Raw genomic sequence first — 23,600 nt, forward strand, 5'->3', positions numbered from 1 at the left:
TAAACGCTTAGGAAGCCTTTGCAGGTGTTTTGTGGTAATTCTAATTTTTTGAGATAATGACTTTTGGATTTTCATTGGCTGTAAGCCATAATCATCAACATTAACAGAAATAAATACTTGAAATAGATCCCTCTGTGTGTAATTACTCTATATAATATACCGTATTTTTCGCTTTATAAGACGCACTTTTGTTCCCCCAAATATTGGGGGAAAGTAGGGGGTGCATCTTATAATTCGAATATACGGGGGGGGTTGTATAATATTATACACACATATATACACACACACACACACACACACACACACACACACTGTGTTCCAAATTATGCAAAAAATATTTTTTCATAGTCCTAAATTAACTTTATGAATTGCAGTCATTGTTATTTTCCAGTCATCTACTATTCGAGTATAATTGAAATGTTCTTGATCAAACTGCCTATGAAAACAGTATATTTTTAAAACTAAAAAACACTCAAAATGCATGTTCCAAATTATGCACAGCAGTGTTTTCAATCTTTTTATTTTTACATAGTTACATAGTTACTTAGGTTGAAAAAAGACCTAGGTCCATCTAGTTCAACCTTCCTCCAGAAAAACAAAATGGTCAATTGTGAAATTATAAGCATTATCAGCTTATTACAACATGAAATCAAACAGTTTTCAAGTCAAAACTTAATTCTAGGTGATGTTACATTTGCACATAGGACCCCTTGTTTGAAAGAAGCTTCTGAACTCTCTCGTCCATTGAATGTCAGTTTTTGGATGGTTTGTGCTTCAATTGTTTTGCATGTGGACAGAATACCCTCCCAGAGCTGGTGCTTAGATGTGAACTGCCTCCCGCCATCATAGACACTCCTTTTGATGATGCTCCAGAGGTTCTCAATGGGGTTGAGGTCAGGGGAAGATGGTGGCCACACCATAAGTTTGTCCTCTTTTATGCCCATAGCAGCCAGAGATGCAGATGTGTTATTTGCAGCATGAGACGGTGCATTATCATGCATGAAAATGATCTTGCTGCGGAATGCACGGTTCTTCCTCCTGAACCATGGCAGAAAGTGCTGTTTTAGAAACTCCACATAGATTATGGAGTTCATCTTTACCCGTTCAGGGATCCTAAAGGGGCCGACAATCTCTCTCCCCATGATTTCAGCCCAAAACATTACTCCACCTCCTCCTTGTTGGCGCTTTAGTCGTGTTTTCATGGGGTGTCCATCAACCAGCCATCCTCCACTCCATCCATCTGGACCATCGAGCGTTGCACGGCACTCATCGGTGAACAAAACAGTTTGGAAGTCAGTCTTCATGTATCGTTTGGCCCACTGGAGCCGTTTCTGCTTGTGTGCAGTGAATATAGGTGGTCGACAGGATGGCTTACGCACAGCTGCAAACCTCTGAAGGACCCTGCATCTTGTAGTTCTGGGGACGTTGGAGGCACCAGCAGCTTCAATAACTTGTCTGCTGCTATGACAAAGCATTTTAGCTGCTGCTCTTTTAACCTGACGCAATTGCTGGTTGGAAAGAGTCCTCAATTTTTCCTTATCAGCACGCATACGTGTGCGCTGTGAATCAGCTACATATTTCTTGATTGTGCGATGATCACGATGAAGTGTCTTGGCAATGTTGATTGTAGTTATGCCTTGACCTAAATACTCCACAATTTGTTGCTTCTCAGCAGCCGACACATCCTTTTTCTTTCCCATTTTGGCAAAAAATGTAGCCTGCTTAATAATGTGGAACAGCCTTCTTAAGTAGTCTTGCCTTTATTTGGACAAACCTTCCAAACTAATGTGCACAGGTATCTGCAATTGCTTTCAGTGATCTAAAGAGCCCTGACACACATCACCATCAAGGAGTTTAAATGACAAACAAAAAATTTCTAACCTTATCACTCCTAAACTCTTTTTGCATAATAATTTGGAACACAGTGGAACATACACATACATACATACATACATACACACACACACACACACACACACACACACACACACACACACGAGTCCAGGGGAGGTGGGGGCAGGTGAAGGCTGCAGAAAGGCAGCGTTAGATCCCCTGCTTCCGCTCATATAATATGCAATTCTGCTGACCATCACTGGGGTGCTGAAACCGCACCACAGTGATGGGCTGGGGCAGCGGCGCATATTATATCTGCCTGCGCCCCCCTTTGATGGCACATGCCCCCCTGTGTTAGATATAGCCCCCATACTGCTGCCCATAGTAAAATAAAAAACTCTTTATTTACCTCCTCCAGCGCTGATCTCCCGGTCTCTCTGCTGCCGCTGTCATCAGGCACGCAGAGATGATATCACTCTGCTGTGCCGATCACATGACCGGCACCGAGAACCAGAAAAAGTAGGAGCTCAGCAGCACGGAGGGAGACACAAGGGAGGACAGCACTGGAGAAGGTAAAGTAAAAAGTGTTTATTTTACTATGGGCAGCAGCATGGCAGCGATATCCAACACAGGGGGAGGTGTGCCATCCATAGGGGGCCATATCCAACACAGGGGGAGGTGTGCCATCCATAGGGGGCCGTGTGCCATCTATAGGAGACCTGTGCCATCTATAGGAGACCTGTGCCAGCAGTAGAGGATATGTGCCAGCAATAGGGGACGTGTTACAGCACAGGGGGACGTGTGGCATAAATAGGGGACGTGTTCCATCAATAGGAGACATGTGCCAGCAATGGGGGACGTGTACTAGCACAAGGGGGCTATATTCAATATAAGGGGGCCATATCCAGATTAAGGGGGCTAATTTTAGGATGGGGGGCTATGAGGGACATATACCCTTTATGATTTGTTAGATGGACACTGGCATTATAAGACGGACCCCATTTAACATTAAAAAAAAAAATTCTCTTTTCCTTCACCAAATTTGGGGGTGCGTCTTATAAAGCGAAAAATACAGTATGTGTTTCCCTTTTTGTATTGAATTACTGAAATAAATTAACTTTTTGAGGATATTTAATTTGTTGAGATGCACTTGTATGTATATTCTCTAATACCGTAGCACTTTGATTTTTTTCTTTCCATTGCAACTCTTAGAGCTTTAGCCTGTGTTGTGTTGTACACCAATGTTACAGATTTCAACTTTATTTATCAGCTAAAAAAGTACATTAGACTTACTTGTACTTATCCAGGAATTCAGGATGGGGATTGACTGGGTCCAGGGGTCCATAAATGAAATGCACTATTGGTACAAAATGAAAATTGTAACGTAAGCAGTTTTTTAGGATTTTGTAAGTAACTGATCCCCTTCCATCACAGTGACAATATGTTAATATGTTTCTAAAATCTAACATCAGAGGACAGCAGGTGATGACCCGAACAGTTTCCTCTGGGTAAACTACATTTTGGAAGCTGGAGATTTCAATAGGGTGAATGTTTAGTTTTTTAATGGCGTTTAGTAGTATCGCGGAGGGGGGCAGGCACGACAGTAAAAACACACCCATATTATGCTTGGCTGATGAGGGACAAATGAACAGTAATTCGCAACTAAAGGATGCCAACATGCTGACCCAGTGCATGAGAATGGAGTTCTACTTTGTAATTCAAACCCATTTATCAATCAATTAGCCTATTTTCAGTCTTAAGAAAAGAAAAGCAGCAATGCTACATTTATCAAAACTCCCAAAAAGTTGCACCAACAACATAGCCCGCTCTGCCATGCTGTTGTCGTAACTCCCATGTACCGGTTTTCATAGACACGCCTCTAGTGAATAGGACCTCGAAGCAGATATTTTCATCTCGGCAGAGGTGATAACCCTTAATAGATAATTACTACATGTAAAGAAGGGAATTTTGTTTACTTACCGTAAATTCCTTTTCTTCTAGCTCTAATTGGGAGACCCAGACAATTGGGTGTATAGCTACTGCCTCCGGAGGCCACACAAAGTATTACACTTAAAAGTGTAAGGCCCCTCCCCTTCTGCCTATACACCCCCCGTGGGATCACGGGCTCCTCAGTTTTAGTGCAAAAGCAAGAAGGAGGAAAGCCAATAAACTGGTTTAAGCAAATTCAATCCGAAGGAATATCGGAGAACTGAAACCATTCAACATGAACAACATGTGTATACAAAAAAACAGGGGCGGGTGCTGGGTCTCCCAATTAGAGCTAGAAGAAAAGGAATTTACGGTAAGTAAACAAAATTCCCTTCTTCTTTGTCGCTCTATTGGGAGACCCAGACAATTGGGATGTCCAAAAGCAATCCCTGGGTGGGTAAAATAATACCTCGTGATAGGGCCGTAAAACGGCCCTTTTCTACAGGTGGGCAATCGCCGCCTGAAGGACTTGTCTACCTAGGCTGGCGTCCGCCGAAGCATAGGTATGCACCTGATAATGCTTGGTAAAAGTGTGCAGACTCGACCAGGTAGCCGCCTGGCACACCTGCTGAGCCGTAGCCTGGTGCCGTAATGCCCAGGACGCACCCACGGCTCTGGTAGAATAGGCCTTCAGCCCTGAGGGAACCGGAAGCCCCGCAGAACGGTAGGCTTCAAGAATTGGTTCCTTGATCCACTGAGCCAGGGTGGATCTGGAAGCTTGCGACCCTTTACGCTGACCAGCGACAAGGACAAAGAGTGCATCCGAGCGGCGCAGAGGCGCCGTGCGGGAAATGTAGATTCTGAGTGCTCTCACCAGATCCAACAAATGCAAATCCTTTTCACATTGATGAATTGGATGAGGACACAAAGAAGGTAAGGAGATATCCTGATTGAGATGAAAGGGGGATACCACCTTAGGGAGAAACTCCGGAATCGGGCGCAGAACCACCTTGTCCTGGTGAAACACCAGGAAGGGAGATTTGCATGACAGCGCTGCTAGCTCGGACACTCTCCGAAGAGACGTGACCGCTACTAGAAAGGCCACTTTCTGTGAAAGGCGAGACAGGGAAACATCCCTCATAGGCTCGAAAGGCGGCTTCTGGAGAGCAATTAGAACCCTGTTCAGATCCCAGGGCTCTAACGGCCGCTTGTATGGAGGGACGATATGACAAACCCCTTGCAGGAACGTGCGTACGTGAGGAAGTCGTGCTAGGCGCTTCTGAAAAAATACAGATAGCGCAGAGACTTGTCCCTTAAGGGAGCCGAGCGACAAACCTTTTTCCAACCCGGATTGCAGGAAGGAAAGAAAAGTAGGCAATGCAAATGGCCAGGGAGAAACTTCCTGAGCAGAGCACCAAGCTAAGAATATCTTCCACGTCCTGTGGTAGATCTTGGCAGAGGTTAGTTTCCTAGCCTGTCTCATGGTGGCAATGACCTCTTGAGATAATCCTGAAGACGCTAGGATCCAGGACTCAATGGCCACACAGTCAGGCTCAGGGCCGCAGAATTCTGATGGAAAAACGGCCCTTGAGACAGCAAGTCTGGCCGGTCTGGTAGTGCCCACGGTTGTCCTACCGTGAGATGCCACAGATCCGGGTACCACGACCTCCTTGGCCAGTCTGGAGCGACGAGGATGGCGCGGCGGCAGTCGGACCTGATCTTGCGTAGCACTCTGGGCAACAGCGCCAGAGGTGGGAACACATAAGGCAGTCGGAACTGCGACCAATCTTGAACTAAGGCGTCCGCCGCCAGAGCTCTGAGATCGTGAGACCGTGCCATGAAGGCCGAGACCTTGTTGTTGTGCCGGGACGCCATTAGGTCGACGTCCGGCATCCCCCAGCGGCGACAAATTTCCTGAAACACGTCCGGGTGAAGAGACCATTCCCCTGCGTCCATACCCTGGCGACTGAGGAAGTCTGCTTCCCAGTTTTCTACGCCCGGGATGTGAACTGCGGATATGGTGGATGCTGTGTCTTCCACCCACGTCAGAATCCGCCGGACTTCCTGGAAGGCTTGCCGACTGCGTGTCCCTCCTTGGTGGTTGATGTATGCCACCGCTGTGGAGTTGTCCGACTGAATTCGGATCTGCTTGCCTTCCAGCCACTGCTGGAAGGCTTGTAGGGCCAGAAACACTGCTCTGATTTCCAGAACGTTGATCTGAAGGGTGGACTCTTGCTGAGTCCACGTACCTTGAGCCCTGTGGTGGAGAAAAACTGCTCCCCACCCTGATAGACTCGCGTCCGTTGTGACCACCGCCCAGGATGGGGGTAGGAAAGACTTTCCTATTGACAATGAGGTGGGAAGAAGCCACCACTGAAGAGAATCCTTGGCCGTCTGAGAAAGGGAGACGTTCCTGTCTAGGGACGTCGACTTCCCGTCCCATTGGCGGAGAATGTCCCATTGTAGTGGACGCAGATGAAACTGCGCGAAAGGGACTGCCTCCATTGCTGCTACCATCTTCCCCAAGAAGTGCATGAGGCGTCTCAAGGGGTGCGACTGGCCCTGAAGGAGAGATTGCACCCCTGTCTGTAGTGAACGCTGTTTGTCCAGCGGAAGCATCACTATCGCTGAGAGAGTATGAAACTCCATGCCAAGGTATGTTATCGATTGGGTCGGGGTCAGATTTGACTTTGAAAAGTTGATGATCCACCCGAAACTCTGGAGAGTCTCCAGCGCAACGTTCAGGCTGTGTTGGCATGCCTCTTGAGAGGGTGCCTTGACAAGTAGATCGTCCAAGTAAGGGATCACAGAGTGACCCTGAGAGTGCAGGACTGCTACTACTGCTGCCATGACCTTGGTGAAGACCCTTGGGGCTGTCGCCAGACCGAAAGGCAGGGCTACGAACTGAAGGTGTTCGTCTCCTATAACGAAGCGTAGAAAACGCTGGTGCTCTGGAGCAATCGGCACGTGGAGATAAGCATCTTTGATGTCTATTGATGCTAGGAAATCTCCTTGAGACATTGAGGCGATGACGGAGCGGAGGGATTCCATCCGGAACCGCCTGGTTTTCACATGCTTGTTGAGCAGTTTTAGGTCCAGAACAGGACGGAAAGACCCGTCCTTTTTTGGCACCACAAACAAATTGGAGTAAAAACCGTGACCTTGCTCCTGAAGAGGAACAGGGATCACCACTCCTTCTGCCTTTAGAGTGCACACCGCCTGCAGAAGAGCATCGGCTCGGTCGGGAGGCGGAGACGTTCTGAAGAATCGAGTCGGAGGACGAGAACTGAACTCTATCCTGTACCCGTGAGACAGAATGTCTCTCACCCATCGGTCTTTGACCTGTGGCAGCCAAATGTCGCCAAAGCGGGAGAGCCTGCCACCGACCGAGGATGCGGAGAGAGGAGGCCGAAAGTCATGAGGAAGCCGCCTTGGTAGCGGTTCCTCAGGCTGCTTTCTTTGGGCGTGACTGAGCCCGCCAAGAATCTGAGCTCCTCTGATCCTTTTGAGTCCTTTTGGACGAGGAGAATTGGGACCTGCCCGAGCCTCGAAAGGACCGAAACCTCGACTGTCCCCTCCTCTGTTGGGGTTTGTTTGGTCTTGGCTGAGGTAAGGATGAATCCTTACCCTTGGACTGTTTAATGATTTCATCCAATCTCTCACCAAACAGTCTGTCACCAGAAAATGGCAAACTGGTTAAGCACTTCTTGGAAGCAGAATCTGCCTTCCATTCCCTTAACCACAAGGCTCTGCGTAAAACAACGGAGTTGGCGGACGCCACTGCCGTACGGCTCGTAGAGTCCAGGACAGCATTAATAGCGTAAGACGCAAATGCAGACATTTGAGAGGTTAAGGACGCTACTTGCGGAACCGATGTACGTGTGACAGTGTCAATCTGCGCAAGACCAGCTGAAATAGCTTGGAGTGCCCATACAGCTGCGAATGCTGGAGCAAACGACGCGCCGATAGCTTCATAGATGGATTTCAACCAGAGCTCCATCTGTCTGTCAGTGGCATCTTTAAGTGAAGCCCCATCTTCCACTGCAACTATGGATCTAGCCGCAAGCCTGGAGATTGGGGGATCCACCTTTGGACACTGGGTCCAGCTCTTGACCACGTCAGGGGGAAAGGGATAACGTGTATCCTTAAGACGTTTGGAGAAACGCTTATCTGGATAAGCGTGGTGTTTCTGGACTGCCTCTCTAAAGTCAGAGTGGTCCAGAAAAGTACTCAATTTACGCTTGGGATACCTGAAATGGAATTTCTCCTGCTGTGAGGCTGACTCCTCCACTGGAGGAGCTGGGGGAGAAATATCCAACATTTTATTGATGGACGCTATGAGATCATTCACCATTGCGTCCCCATCAGGTGTATCCAGATTGAGAGCGGTCTCAGGATCAGAATCCTGATCCGCTACCTCTGCCTCATCATACAGAGAGTCCTCCTGCTGGGACCCTGACCAGTGTGATGAAGTCGAGGGTCGCTCCCAGCGAGCTCGCTTAGGCTGTCTGGGACTGTCGTCCGTGTCAGAGCCTTCACCCCGGGATGCATGGGACCCCCCCGGAGCACGGATTTGTTCCAAATGAGGGGGGCCAGGGAGCATTGAATCAACAGTGCCCATGGTCTGAGTTACCGGTCTGGACTGCAAAGTCTCTAGGATTTTAGTCATAGTCACAGACAATCTATCAGCAAAAACTGCAAACTCCGTCCCTGTCACCTGGACAGTGTTCACAGGTGATTCTCCTTGGGCCACCTCTAGCAGAGACCCCGGCTGAGCAAGTGCTACAGGGGCCGAACATTGCACACAATGGGGGTCAGTGGCACCTGCCGGTAGAACAGCCTCACATGCGGTACAAGTAGCATAGAAAGCCTGTGCCTTGGCCCCCTTGCTTTTTGCGGACGACATGCTGTTGTCTAATAATCTAGGAGGGTATATAGCCAAGAATAGCGACCGTACAGTGCAATGTATAGCATACAAGCATAAAGTACAAATGAACACTTCGGCACTAGTGGGGTCAGCACCTCAGGTGCTGCTTACCGCCCGCTCAAAAGCGGTTGTGTGGTCGCCAGAATCCCGTGTCTGGTTCTCCCAGAGCTTGTCTCCCTTCTCCACTCAGACTGCAAACAGGAATGGCTGCCGGCGTCCTGTGAAGAGGGGCGGGCCGTGGGCGTGCCCCAGACAAAGTGCGGGAAACTGGCGTCCCACTGTGCCCAGTGAGGGGGGTTGGAGTATGCTAAGCAGACTCCAGCCCTCGGCGCTGACGTTCTGAACAGCGTCCCGCCCTTCCCCTGACTGGCAGGCCTGGGGGCGGGAACGAAACGAAACTAGGCCGCAAAAGCCGGGGACTCGATTTATAAGCGCGGCCGTCGTATAAGCACGGCCAGCGCGGAAGTCCCCGGCGCACCACAAGTCCCAGCCGCGCCGCAGTGTAAAAACCGCCAGCAGCGGCCGGCGCGGCAGTTCCTAATACATAAACTCACTCAGCAAAGCTGCAGTGAGTAATAGCACAAGCGCGCCGCGCTGCTGCCCCCGGCGCACTAACACACCCAGCAATGCTGGTGTGTGTGTGCGCGATTTGTACAGGGACACAGAGTACCTTAATGTAGCAGGGCCCTGTCCCTGACGATACTCAGCTCCATGTCCAGCAGATTCCCAGGGGCTGTGGACGGAGCGCGGCCTCATGTGCCTGGAGACCGATAGGATCCCACTTCACCCAGAGCCCTAAGGGGATGGGGAAGGAAAGCAGCATGTGGGCTCCAGCCTCCGTACCCGCAATGGGTACCTCAACCTTAACAAACACCGCCGACAAAAGTGGGGTGAGAAGGGAGCATGCTGGGGGCCCTAGTATGGGCCCTCTTTTCTTCCATCCGACAAAGTCAGCAGCTGCTGCTGACTAAACAGTGGAGCTATGCGTGGATGTCTGACCTCCTTCGCACAAAGCATGAAAACTGAGGAGCCCGTGATCCCACGGGGGGTGTATAGGCAGAAGGGGAGGGGCCTTACACTTTTAAGTGTAATACTTTGTGTGGCCTCCGGAGGCAGTAGCTATACACCCAATTGTCTGGGTCTCCCAATAGAGCGACAAAGAAAGAAATTTTAGAGCAAGTACTGAAAGTCAGCCGGCGCAAACAATCGAAGACGCCACGGACTGCAAGTACAAAAATACAACCACCGATGCTCTTGCAAAGCTACCTTATTTTTCGGACTATAAGACGCAACCGACCATAAGACACACTCTGGTTTTAGAGGCAGAAAATAGGAAAATAAAATTTTAAACAAAAAATGTGGTCATGACACACTATTATGGGTCGAGGATCTACTGCTGACACTGTTATGGTGGTAATGTCCCCAAATTCTCTACTAAGATACCCCATCCTGGTAATGATCCTCCTGCCTTGTATATGATCCCCATCCTTGTATATATGTCCCCCATCCTGGTATATATTCCCATCCTGCTATATACCGCCATCATGGTATAAATTCCCATCCTGCTATATACTGCCATCATGGTATAGCCCCCATCCTGCTACATAGCGCCATCCTGGTATATGCCCTTATCCTGCTATATACCCCTATCCTGCTATATACCCTCATCCATCCTGATATATACCTCCATCCATCCTGCTATATACCCCATCCATCCTGCTATATACCCCCATCCATCCTGCTATATACCCCCATCCATCCTGGTATATGGCCGCATCCTGCTATATACCCCCATCCTGTTATATGGCCAGTATCCTATGGCACACAAAAAAAATAAACGTTTATACTCACCTTTCCACGCTCAATGCAGCATCGCTCCTCCTCCTGTAAGTGTCGGCAGCAGTGCCACAGGAGTGTGGAGCCGTCACTGTTGTCTGCAGCATCGCTCGTCCTCCTGTCTGCCTGTCAGCTGACCTGTGTGCAGACTAGCGCTGCGCACAGTGATGATGTCATCGCTGTGCTCACCGCTCTCTACACAGATCAGCTGGCTGGCAGACAGGAGGAAATTGCGATACTGCAGACAACGGTGACGGGTGAGTATACTTATTCACTCTGCCTCCCTGCGCTGATGATGATGCGCGGGGGGCAGTGAATATAGCCGCATATGATCACTCCAGGCTGTAGTTGCCAGGGGTGATCATGCGGGCCGGCTGTCAATTATGCGCGCACCCCCCACCCATCATCCCGTTCACCTGTCAGTGCCGGCTTCAGCGCTGAGAGATGATAGGCGGGAGGATGGGCGTGCATATGAAATGAGAGGGCCCACGTGGTCACGGCAGGCGCTGCTGCAGCCTGCTCATGCCACAAATGACCCGCTGCACTGCAGCACCCTCATTCCACGCAGCCACATTCAGACTATAAGACGCACCCCCCACTTTCCCCCAACATTTGGGGGGAAAAACGTGCGTCCTATAGTCCGGAAAATACGGTAATTTGCATAGCAATTAAACATGAATTTTGAAGCAAGGGAGGTCCGGGTAATGGCAAAACAGAGATTCCTGGAAATATTTTACATTGACCTATTCTGCAGCAACCCTGCTTGCTTATGGCAAGTGTTACTGATAAATTCCTTTTAAAGGGAACAGGTCAGGTTCCCTCCAACCCAGCAGCATTGATACCTGTATGTCCAAAGTCCTTGCCTAACACTATTCACCAATATCAATGTTTAAAAAAAGACTTACAAACCTCGCTTTCCCTATGTTAATTAGGGCCTTGACTAGTCGAAGGGGCATTAGTTTCCCAGAATAGTCGGGCCTTTTTCCATGATATCACACCCCTGTGGAGGTGATAACATTATTACCAAGCCAAAATCACAGCTAGCTAATGGAAATCTTGAGCGTGCGCGGCTCATTTCAGCCACATCAGTGCGCTTCAGATGCAGGGTGGACACTTCCCAGCTTCATTACGCACACTGCTCATGAAGTTCAGAAAACTACCCACATACACTAAATCTACTGCTACGGTATGACTGCTTTTATAAGTAGAAATAACAGATGGATTAACACAAAACCTAAGAACAGTGTTCTCTAACGTACAATATAGACTATTAGACATTTATTAGATTTCTGAATATCTTTAACCATCTTTCTATCTTCTACAATAATTATTGCATTTACAGTTCATTGAGACATGTATCCTTTTTTGCTTTTGGAAAAGAAAAGAAAAAAAAAAAAAAAAAAAAAATCGCGACTAAAACTCACATGGAACCGATGTATTGGTCAAAGCTCCCACCCAGCGTTCTCTGTGCTTTGTGCGCTGGTTTATATACTGTAAAATACTAATAACCAATATTAAGGTTATAACATTTTATTGTATGTTTGGGACATGTCCTAAATAAAACTAATTCTGAAAATATTTAGAAGTTTAATTTTAGCTATGACTAAGGGTGGTGTCACACATAGCGACGCAGCAGCGATCACGACCAGCGATCTGACCTTATCAGGATCGCTGCTGCGTCGTTACATGGTCGCTGGTGAGCTGTCAAACAGGCAGATCTCACCAGCGACCAGCCCCCAGCCAGCAGCGACGCGTGGAAGCGTAACTAAGGTAAATATCGGGTAACCAAGGAAAGCACTTCTCTTGGTTACCCGATATTTACCTTAGTTACTAGCGTCCGCCGCGCTCACGCTGCCAGTGCCAGCTCCCTGTTCCCTGCACGCCTAGCCAGAGTACACATCGGGTTAATTACCCGATGTGTACTCCAGCTACGTGTGCAGGGAGTGTGAGAGCACACCGCTTAGCGCTGGCTCCCTGCACTCCTAGCCAGAGTACACATCGGATAATTACTCGATGTGAAGTCCGGCTACCTATGCAGGGAGCCAGCACTGGCACCGTGAGAGCGGCGGACGCTAGTAACTAAGGTAAATATCGGGTAACCAAGGAAAGGGCTTCTTGGTTATCCGATGTTTACCGTGGTTACAGCTTACCGCAGGCTGCCAGACGCCTGCTCCCTGCAGTTCGTCGCTCTCTCGCTGTCACACACAGTGATGTGAGCTTCACAGCGGGAGAGCAACGTCCAAAAAATGAAGCAGGACATTCAGCAACGACCGGCGACCTCACAGCAGGGGCCAGGTTGTTGCTGGATGTCACACACAGCGACGGGACGTCGCTGCTACGTCACAGAAAATGGTGACTTAGCAGCGACGTCATTGTCGTCGTCGCTATGTGTGACACCACCTTTAAATTGATCTTTGGTAGGTGTAAGCAGGGCTGTGGAGTCGGTAAGCCAAACCTTCGACTCCGACTCCTCAAATTCTCTTGCACCGACTCAGACTCCGGCTCCGACTCCGACTCCGGCTCCGACTCCGACTCCTACATATATTGCTTATAGTTAGGTGAAAAATTTATTGTAGTACATGAATATGTGTATGTCAACATCAGACATTTAATAATTTTTATGATACAATAATCAAGATATTTGGATAGAACATAAAATATATTTATTGGAATACAACTTTAGAACACAAAAAACTGTAATAAATTGTAAATATGTAATACACTATGTAATATACAGTAGATTACATATATATCTTGTGTGTGTATATACACTGTATATATATATATATATATATATATATATATATATATATATATATATATATATATATATATATATATATTACATATTTACAATTTATTAGTTTTTTGTGTTCTAAAGTTGTATTCCAATAAATATTTTATGTTCTATCCAAATATCTTGATTATTGTATCATAAAACAATTAAATGTCTGATGTTCACGTTGTACTACAATAAATTTTTCACTTAAATATAAGCATTATACTAAATGTTATTATTTAGTAAAATATTCAGCACATTCTGCATTGCACTCCTGTCCCCAATTTATTATATATTTTAGGAGTCGGAGTCGGTGCATTTTATACCGACTCCGACTCCGACTCCACCAAAATGAGCTCCGACTCCGACTCCGACTCCACGACTCCGACTCCGACTCCACAGCCCTGGGTGTAAGTCCTAAGATACCAGACAATGGAACATCAGACACCCGGGTTTGTGAGTAGCACAAGCTTTAACTTGGCCTTATGGGATTTGTGGTAGGGACTTGCAGAAAAGTAGCCTACTCTTCAGGGTGGTCTATTTTAAAGTATGAATAGAAGATACATATGTACAATAAGTTGTAATTATTTTATGTTGGGTGACTAGCTTTGGTACAGTGGTGATAAGACATCTATTATCTTATGAAAACCAAAGTAGATTTTTTTTTACGCTTTACCTGTCTACTACTAGGTTGCCATCATTATTCCTGAGAGCAGTCCACATATCCCAATATTCAGACTCTGAAGGCTGAGTATAAGGACCAAAAACCTCACCGATGCTGCCAATACAAAAGCAATAAATCTTGATTACACAAGTATCACATAGCATATCCTTCTGCAATCACTACTACAGTACTATAAATTGTTATATTCCGATTTTCATTCTAAGAGAAGATACCAACCAAAGTGATATTCCAAGGAGAAGCCAGGAACTGTCAAGAGGGACTTTGGGGATAGCGGGAAACCTGGGCCCCTAAGCTGACCCTCAGACTAGGGGTACCTGTGCTATCTTTAGTCTCAGAGATACCCTTAATGGTAAGGATGTCTGGTAAGGAACAGAGCCAGGAAGGAGACTCAGTCCTGATCTTCTACCTCCTCCCCAGGGAAGGGAGGCAGAGGTGTCTGGGCAGGGGTTGTGATTTAACCCACAGAAATAGACAAACAGGGAAACCAAAACCCTGTCACACAGCATTCACACACAGAGGTACAAGACAACAAGAGATTAGGAGGAAAACAAGAGCAGGATGGAACTAGCAAGACCGCAGGTAACCACAACAATACCAAGCATAAATTACATTACAAATGTGTAGATTTATAATGTGTAATGTTTATATCCATCTTCATGCAAATCTCCCTATAAAGCTCATATCTCATAACTGTAGATATTTTAAATCTTACACTAATATATATATATATATATATATATATATATATATATATATCTCACACACACACACACACACACACACACACACACAGTACAGACCAAAAGTTTGGACACGCCTTCTCATCTCTAGAACAACTGTTAAGAGGAGACTTTGTGCAGCAGGCCTTCATAGTAAAATAGCTGCTAAGAAACCACTGCTAAGGACAGGCAACAAGCAGAAGAGACTTGTTTGGGCTAAAGAACACAAGGAATGGACACTAGACCAGTGGAAATCTGTGCTTTGGTCGGATGAGTCCAAATTTGAGGGATTTATTCAAAATTGAAGGCATACTGAACCAGCATGCCAACCACAGCATCTTTCAATGGCGTGCTATTCCATCCGGTTTGCGTTTAGTTGGACCATCATTTATTTTTCAACAGGACAATGACCCCAAACACAGCTCCAGGCCGTGTAAGGGCTATTTGACTAAGAAGGAGAGTGATGGGGTGCTACGCCAGATGACCTGGTCTCCACAGACACCAGACCTGAACCCAATCAAGATGGTTTGGGGTGAGCTGGACCGCAGAGTGAAGGCAAAAGGGCCAGCAAGTGCTAAGCATCTCTGGGAACTCCTTCAAGGCTGTTGGAAGACCATTTCCGGTGACTACCTCTTGAAGCTCATCAAGAGAATGTCAAGCGTGTGCAAAGCAGTAATCAAAGCAAAAAGGTGGCTACTTTGAAGAACCTAGAATATAAGACATATTTTCAGTTGTTTCACACTTTAAGTATTCCACTCCACACGTTTTAATTCATAGTTTTGATGCCTTCAATGTGAATCTACAATTTTCAGAGTCCTGAAAATAAAGAAAACTCTTTGACTGAGAAGGTGTGTCCAAACTTTTAGTCTGTACTGTGTAATATTATATATATATATATAATTAGAGATATATATATATATATATATATATATATATATATATCGCCTTATTTTTCCAGTTCTAAATAAATACTATAATACTCACCCTTTGCTAAAGAAGTAAAAGTTCATAAGCCTGCTTAGTACAACTGAAAGAATCCCACCATCTTTCATCAGCTGTTGATAAAAAAATAACACGGAATGAAAACGTAATGTTACTTCAAACAAGTTAGCTTCTTTCTCTTTTAAATCCTTCTCCTACTAAAAGTAAAGCTTGAAATGAACCATAATCAAAATGTTGACCTATATTCACATTGAGTTGTTTTTTAAATTTTATTAACATTAACATGTCCTGAAAATCAAGGAGACAAGTTTGATTTTGATTTGACAGTCAGATCAAAATCAGCAATGCAAGACTATGGGTCCATGAAAGGAATCGTACCACAGTTGGATGACATATGAGGTACAATTTGTTCATATGGAAACAGAATTTCCATCCAAAATAATGGCTTTTTTCTGTATCTTTACAAATTCTAGAAACCCTACACAATCTTTCTGATATTAATTATAAATGCACTAACCCTCTGAATTAATCTGGGATAGTAAGCCTCTGGGAAGATTCCTACAACGAAAAAGAAAGCATATATCATGCATGGAATAAGCACAAATTTATACATGGAAAGACAATGTTATGTCTTGGTTATAGAAGATTCACTGAAATTCCACCAAAACTAAAAGTTCTGAGGTTATGTTACAGAACAACATTGTGACAAACAAGAGAAAATGCAGCACTGACCAATTCTCAGCTATGCAAGGGAAGCTAGATGCCCAAAAAAGAAAATATATATATAAATATATATATATATAATTTTTTTTTATAAACCTCTTCAATTTTAATACTGATTATTTTTGTTGTGGGTGGAGTGTGGTCATTCTCAGTACAGATGAGTGAACCTGATGTTTGGTTTTTGGGCAGAACACCGATTTTACAAAAAAAACCCAAAAAAAACAAAAGAGTTTGGGTTCGGAGTTCGACTGCTTTACATATGTAAGCCACTTTAGCAAGCATCGCTGTGTTCGGGTACGCTCTGTGCTCTACCCAGTGCGAGCCACTTGCAGTGTTTGAAGGGCTCAGTAAAAGGTGAACCAGTGAAGAGAGGAAAAAAGCCGCACCCGCCGTAAAATAACATCCAGACTTTATTGAAAATGGGGAATAAATATCATGGGGGTCCGGGGCCAGGTGCTGGAACCCAAATGGACGACGGCCGTTTTGCGCAAATGAGCTTGTGTGGGTCCTTGCGAAACATCCGTCATCCTTTTGGGTTCCAGCGCCTGGCCCCGGACCTCCATGATTTTAATTCACCGTTTTCAATAAAGTCTGAATGTTATTTTACAGGGGGTGCGGCTTTTTTCCCTCTCTTCACTGGCTCACCTTTGGATCTGTCTGTTCACACCAGCGAGCACCACTGAAACCCCAGCAACAGTTAGGAGTTCGCATTTGTTCCCCAACATCTGAAGCACCGGACCAGGTAATCAAGTGGTGCGTGTCCGCATCTGTTCTTTTGTTGTTCACACTGGAGGTAACAGCAGCATGATCGGATGTAGTGTGCACCAAACAAAAAAGATGGAAAAACCCCACCCTTGGAAGTGTTATTTCTATGGCTGGCTATATGTGGGCCGAGACCTGAACTGCCAATCAGTGACTTACAATGGGGTTCGGGTCAAATCCGAACCCGTGAAGGTTCGATTCCGCTGCATCCACAGAACTGAACTTCCACGGGTTTGCTCATTTCTAATCCTCAACTCATGAATTTTACTATAATCTGCACCAGAAATACGTGTGAATTATAGAAGAAATCTACTCCAGTTTGCGGAACCTGACATCAGCCAATCGGTTATTAATCTGACACCATGCTTCCCCTGGCAATTGAATGATAATAAAATTATGTTCGTGGCGAAGCTGAAAAATTTGTTTTTTTGCAATAGCTATAAATCGAAACTTCACCTACTTGTGACTAAAACCATTACCCCGAGTCATGAGGGCAGTACACCATCCTGGCCAAGTCACAGAGTCAACCTTAAAAACAAGCCCATTCGCTTTTTACTGATCGCTCAATAGTCTAATATCATCCAAGCACATGTTTTTCATATCCTAGATATGCAATGTCACGTCCGCGGGCAAGAATAGTTAGCTCTAGACTAGTGTGCAGGAGACATTATGCTCAGTAAGCTTGCTGGTTTCTCAGGAACGGACTGGCCATGTAAGGCCACACGTCATATTTCTCATATGAGTATAATCCAGGTTTTCCACAGAGAGCACTCATACCTATAGTGAATATGGCTGTTCATATATCTGATTTTTTTCAAACTCGCAGAAAAATGTCCAATCTGGATCTGAGTGTTGGATCGAAATTTGCTACGTAAGTCTATGAAAAAAAAATTGGATAGCACATGCATATCTTCCAAGTGCAGTCTGACTTCCACTGACTAAAGGCCACTTTACAGACAGCGACATCGCTAGCGATGTCGCTGGTGAAAGCACCCGCCCCCATCGGTTGTGAGTCACGGGCAAATCGCTGCCTGTGGCGCACAACATCGCTAAGACCCGTCACACGTACTTACCTGCCTCGCAACGTCGCTGTGGCCGGCGAACCGCCTCCTTTCTAAAGTAGAGGTTCGTTTGGCGTCACAGTGGCATCACTAAGCGGCCACCCAATAGAAGCGGAGGGGCGGAGATGAGCAGCCGGAATATCCCGCCAACCTCTTTCCTTCCTCAGTGCCGGCGGCCGCAGGTACGATGTTGTTCCTCGTTCCTGCGGTGTTATACATAGCAATGTGTGCTGCCGCAGGAACGACGAACAACCTGCGTCCTGCAGCAGCAACGATATTTGAGATTAGAACAACGTGTCAACAATCAACGATATACTGAGTATTTTTGATCGTTAGCGGTCGTTCGTACGTTTCACATGCAACAACGTCACTAACGGGGCCGAATGTGCGTCACGAATTCCATGACCCCAACGACATCTCGTTAGCGATGTCATTGCGTGTAAAGCCCCCTTAAGTGTTACATACGATTAAAAATATTACACCAAACTCTGATGAAACTTGGACCATTTCTCTCATATTTGAAAAAACTGATGTGTGAATAAGACCTAAAAGGTACCACTGGACTTATCTTTGAAAGAGTTGTATGCACATATACAGTAGATAATGAGGGTTGGGTAATATGACTACACGATGTCTATTGCAATGAGAATAATTATCCCAGAGTTATTTCTCCCACTCTTGGCTTTTAGTAATTTCAATTGCCAAGAATTTCTAGTTCAGTGTATATACTATAAGGCCATGTGTACAACGAGTATTTGGTGAGTTTTTTACCTCAGTATTTGGAGTCAAAACCAGGAGTGTGTAAAAAATGCAGAGGTGGTGACGTGTTTCTACTATACTTTTCTTCTGATTGTTCCACTCCTGGATTTGGTTACAAATACTGAGGTAAAAAACTCACTAAGTACTCAAAATTTCTAAAAACCTATAGTGAAGACTTCATATTGAAAAAGAGCCACCCCAATAAAAAATCTGAACTCATCGTGCACTGCTATGCGCACACTCTTCATTAGTCCAAAGAGAAATATGCACCATCTGCACCAGAGTCACTGAGGACTCAGCACCACACAGCCACCATGTCTCAGTGTAAAAAAAGGCCTAAAAATATTCCCCAATGTCCTAGCACGTATGGCTTGAGTGCATCATATAAACATTTCCTTACCTCCATTAGAGAGACACAAGCTCCCAATGTTGATGTGTCCTTGTTGTCTGTGTTCATACCTAGAGAAAAGCACCATATGCAAGATGTAATCTCTATACACAAAGGAAGAAGGGTCTGTAGACACTAATTCCCCACTGCATGCCCTGTACTCCAATATTAATATACTGCACAATTTAAGAAAATCTAACATTTTTTTTGTACCACACGGAGAATGTGAAAATGCAATTTTTCACCATAGTTTTGGAGCCGAACAAGCTAATTATTGAACAAGTGCTGCACTAACAGCTTTGTTCATACACATGACCAGCACTTCCAAATAATCATCCCTTTTATGGTCTATATCACTGCTGGAACAGTTGAGCAGCACTTGGGTACTGTCCTACTGAGGAGTCTCATGTAGGGCTCCTAAGGATACACCTTTACAGCAAAACATACATGCAAACACGGATATGGTGCTGACCTATAAATCAATTCCTGGGCAACAGTGTCTCCATAGTCGTGAGAAAGTAGGTTCACTTTTTGATCTCCCAAGCCGAGGTGATTGACGAGAGCTTCTACAATACTGGCTTGCTCAAAATGGTATAGCGGTGGTATCTCTGCAAAATGAATGTCATTACTGAAACATGACTCCAAGCATTGTATCTCATACAGTGTTATATTGTAACTAGACATGAGTCAAACCTGAACAGTAAGATGTACTGAACACGGAGTGTACAAAATAAATCAGTGTTCGAGCTCCGAGGTCAGGTACTTTACGTATGCTGACCACTTCAGAGCATTGGTGCGATCGGATACACACTGTGCTCAGCCCAGTGCGAGCCAAATGCAGTATTTAAATGGCTCTCACTGGGAGGTAGAAATCAGCATTAGTAGGCCCGGGCCACTGCGATCCTCACATTACTCACGCTGGCAGCACAGTGGTAGCAGAGTGTCATGCGAGTGTCACTGTGACTGAGGTCCGATCGGACCACAGCTGCAAGGGGCGGGCCAGCACTTAGGAGGGGTGGGCCGGCGCTGAGGAGGGGAGCGAGGGATTTATCTCCCTCTCTGCTCCGTAGCCGGCTATTGCCATTCTCGCTTTGCAGTCGCAGTACACCAGTTTACTGCGAGTGCAGTGCAATTTTTCTCTCGCCCCATAGATTTGAAAGGGTGCGAGAGAATCTAGGATCGTATTACAGTAGCAGCATGCTGCAATTGCTTTCTCGGTCCGATTAGAGCTGAGAAAATAAATAAAAATCGCTCATGGGTGCTGGCACAGGCTAATACTTGACCGAGTGGAATGCAATGTTTTATTGCATTCCTGTCACTCATGTTTTTAATGCCGTGTGTCTTAGGCCTTAGATGTAGTGTCTACACAAAAAAAAAAACAACAACAACATGGAAAACCCCACCCTTCCTCGGAAATGCTCTGTTTATGGCTGGCTACATGTGGGTGGAGAGCCAAACTGCCCAATCACTGAACCCACCAAAACCGAACTCATCTCGAATTGTAACTAATGTTGTACTTGTAGAATTCAGAAAAATTCTATTGACAAAAAGTCTTTTTAAACAAGATGGGTAACATTTTTAGATTTGTGCCACAATTGTTCTGTAACAGAATTCATTAGTATCTGGCATTTACTTTATGTAAAGACAGAAATCCTAATTTACAATACATGTACGTTTTGATCAACTACTGCACTCTCTAATTGATGAAATATACTAGCTAAAAAAGGGGGTGTTCTTAACATTTATACTTCTGGTCACATGGGTATGACATCAGCACAGGTCCTTCTAGTCACAAAGTAAAACGATTCAATAACAGAATTAGCATAAATAACAGGGGGATGATGGATAGGCGGGGGGGGGGGGTATCACTATGAATACCCACCCCAGCTATCAGCTGATCGGCAGCTGCTGTCACTCAAAAAGCTGCTCATTTTACAAACTTTACTTGCTTGTGTTTCAAAACCTAGACATCCGAACTGACAACTAAAGGTATGTGTAGAATCAGCCTGATAGTGCCAGTATAGCAATGGCTTTAGGTTATATAGGAAAATCCTGGTGATTGGTGCGCTGTAATATAATGTAAGGATAGGAGAAGCAAAAGTTTAAAACAAATAAATAAAAGAACCAAACAATATTGTCAAATAGAGAGACCAAGCAAAAGTAAGCTAGGGACATACTATACATATATGAGAAAAAAAGACAATGCAAAATGTAAAAATAGAGAGATGAATAATGGTTTATTATTGAATACTGGAAGGAGAGGATAAGTCAATAACCCCTACTTCTCATCAGTGGTCAGATACGTTAGCAATACTACGCGCACACAACGTCACATACTTACTGGTTTGTCACTAAAACCAAAGCCTATAAAGTCCAGAGCAATTACTCTTTGGAATCTCTGCGTTAGCCCTTCCCAGACCTGGAAGGAAAATACAAAACTGTGATCAACATGACAACATAAAATGATTTATGAAGTTGTAAGGGTCCGGTTTAATGGCAAATATAGCAGAAACATAGGGGGGGGGGGACAACGTAAACTTGTGCATTGTGTTATTGAGCATGTGTTACAAATTCCAAGTGGTAGATCACTGAATAAACTGTTCAAATTCATAGACTGCAATCCTTGAAAGATGATTGTGCTCCATGTTTGTACCCCACTAGATAATCCTTTTGAGACATTTTATAATTCTTATTTATTTATAAACAACAGTATGACAAATGCAGCACATGTACATTACATGTAGTTGCTATCAAAGTTATTCTGTTTCTATTTCAAAGTAGACCCATTAGTATCATTTACAAGCTTTCTGCTATTTGCAATAAACAAAAAAAAAAAATTTTACAGGGAATCTGTCAGTAGGATTAACCTGCTCAAGCAGTCTATATGAGCATGTACGTCATAGAAAGTTGAATAAAAAGATACCTTGATATTTGTGATTCGATGTCTTATTCAAGAGAAATCCACATTTTTACTCATCTGTAAATGAGCTGTTAAGATATATGGGCTGGACACTGATCTATATGACATTCTGCCTCATAAGCTTATTTTATAAGGAAAAGTGTGTTGCCAGTGTGAGACATGTAATGACTGATAGTCTGCTGTCCTGATCTACTTCTCTCACACTGGTAACTCCCACAGAATCTGTCACCAGGTTTTTGCCACATAATCTGAGAGCAGCATAATGTTAGGCAGAGATCTGATTCCAGCAATAGGTCACTTACTGGGTTCCTTAGTGTAGTTTTGATAAAATCACTGTTTAATCAGCAGTAGATTATCAGTAGAGGACTTCTTGGCCTGCTGCCATGTAGCCCAGCATATTTATAAGCTCTGTATAACTGCTAGATCTGCAGCAGAGAAAACATTGATTTTATCAAAATGACAACAAACAGCTGAGTAAGTGACATCACTGGAATCAGAATCTCTGTCTCCACATTATGCTGCTCTCAGATGGGGGATAAAAAACTTGGTTACCTTTAAAATAAGCTCTGGAGGCAGAAAGTTGGGGAGATTTAGTGTCCGGCTCATAGATTTCATATTAGTTCATTTACAGATTAAGAACAATACAGATTTGTGTTGAATTTGAAGAAACCACTTGTTAGATTAAATAGCACAACACAAGTAATGTGAGCAGTCACCTTGAAAAATGCTATTTTTTGCCATGTATAGGGTTAATCTGCAGGTAAATAGTGCTACAGTGCTGTGTGGTCACCTTACTGAGAGTGCGGCTGCCGGGAGACAAGGAGCTTAAGGTGATCGGCGGCCATAAGCATACCGAGGCACCATTTTTGAAGTTACAAGATTCCTTAAATAAAAGGGTCTATACTGACACTAAAGCCCCCATAACGCATAGTGATGTCGTTAGCAAGAACGCTAGAAACGACACAGGTTTTGTGACGCAACAGCGATCTCACTACGTGCGACACAGCAGTGACCGGCCCCCCCACTGCGATATCGCCGATTGTACCTGAACGTCCTTGTTCATTTTTTGATCGTTGGTGTCCCACTGGGCAGCATGCATCGCTGTGTTTTTGCTTTGTCTTTTCAACGCCCATCAGAATAGCTGTTGTGTGACAGGGTCCCAACGACCGCCAAGGATCGCCGTATCGCTGCTGCGTCGTTAATTAGATCTGCCTGTTTGATAGCTCACTAGCGACCATGTAGCGACGTACCAGCGATCCTGACCAGGTCGTATCGTTGTCGGGATCGCTGGAACATCGCTACGTGTAAGGGGTGCCTAACTCGTGTCACAAAGCTTG

The 23,600-nt window shown here is 45.1% G+C and overlaps 1 protein-coding gene across 1 annotated transcript in view; it reads right to left on the reverse strand.

Annotated features, from left to right (window-relative positions):
• The window catches only part of MEST (mesoderm specific transcript), a 39,364-nt gene extending 16,038 nt beyond the window's left edge, over positions 1-23,326 (reverse strand). The window contains 10 exon segments of the mRNA XM_075343518.1: positions 3,127-3,190; positions 11,950-12,026; positions 13,981-14,082; positions 15,693-15,763; positions 16,168-16,208; positions 19,356-19,414; positions 19,816-19,933; positions 19,936-19,951; positions 21,685-21,762; positions 23,309-23,326. Of these exon segments, the coding sequence (XP_075199633.1) occupies positions 3,127-3,190; positions 11,950-12,026; positions 13,981-14,082; positions 15,693-15,763; positions 16,168-16,208; positions 19,356-19,414; positions 19,816-19,933; positions 19,936-19,951; positions 21,685-21,762; positions 23,309-23,326 (644 nt within the window).
• Between the last annotated feature and the right edge of the window lie 274 nt (positions 23,327-23,600).

The sequence above is a fragment of the Anomaloglossus baeobatrachus genome, chromosome 4, assembly GCF_048569485.1.
Source record: "Anomaloglossus baeobatrachus isolate aAnoBae1 chromosome 4, aAnoBae1.hap1, whole genome shotgun sequence".
Classification (NCBI taxonomy): Eukaryota; Metazoa; Chordata; class Amphibia; order Anura; family Aromobatidae; genus Anomaloglossus; species Anomaloglossus baeobatrachus.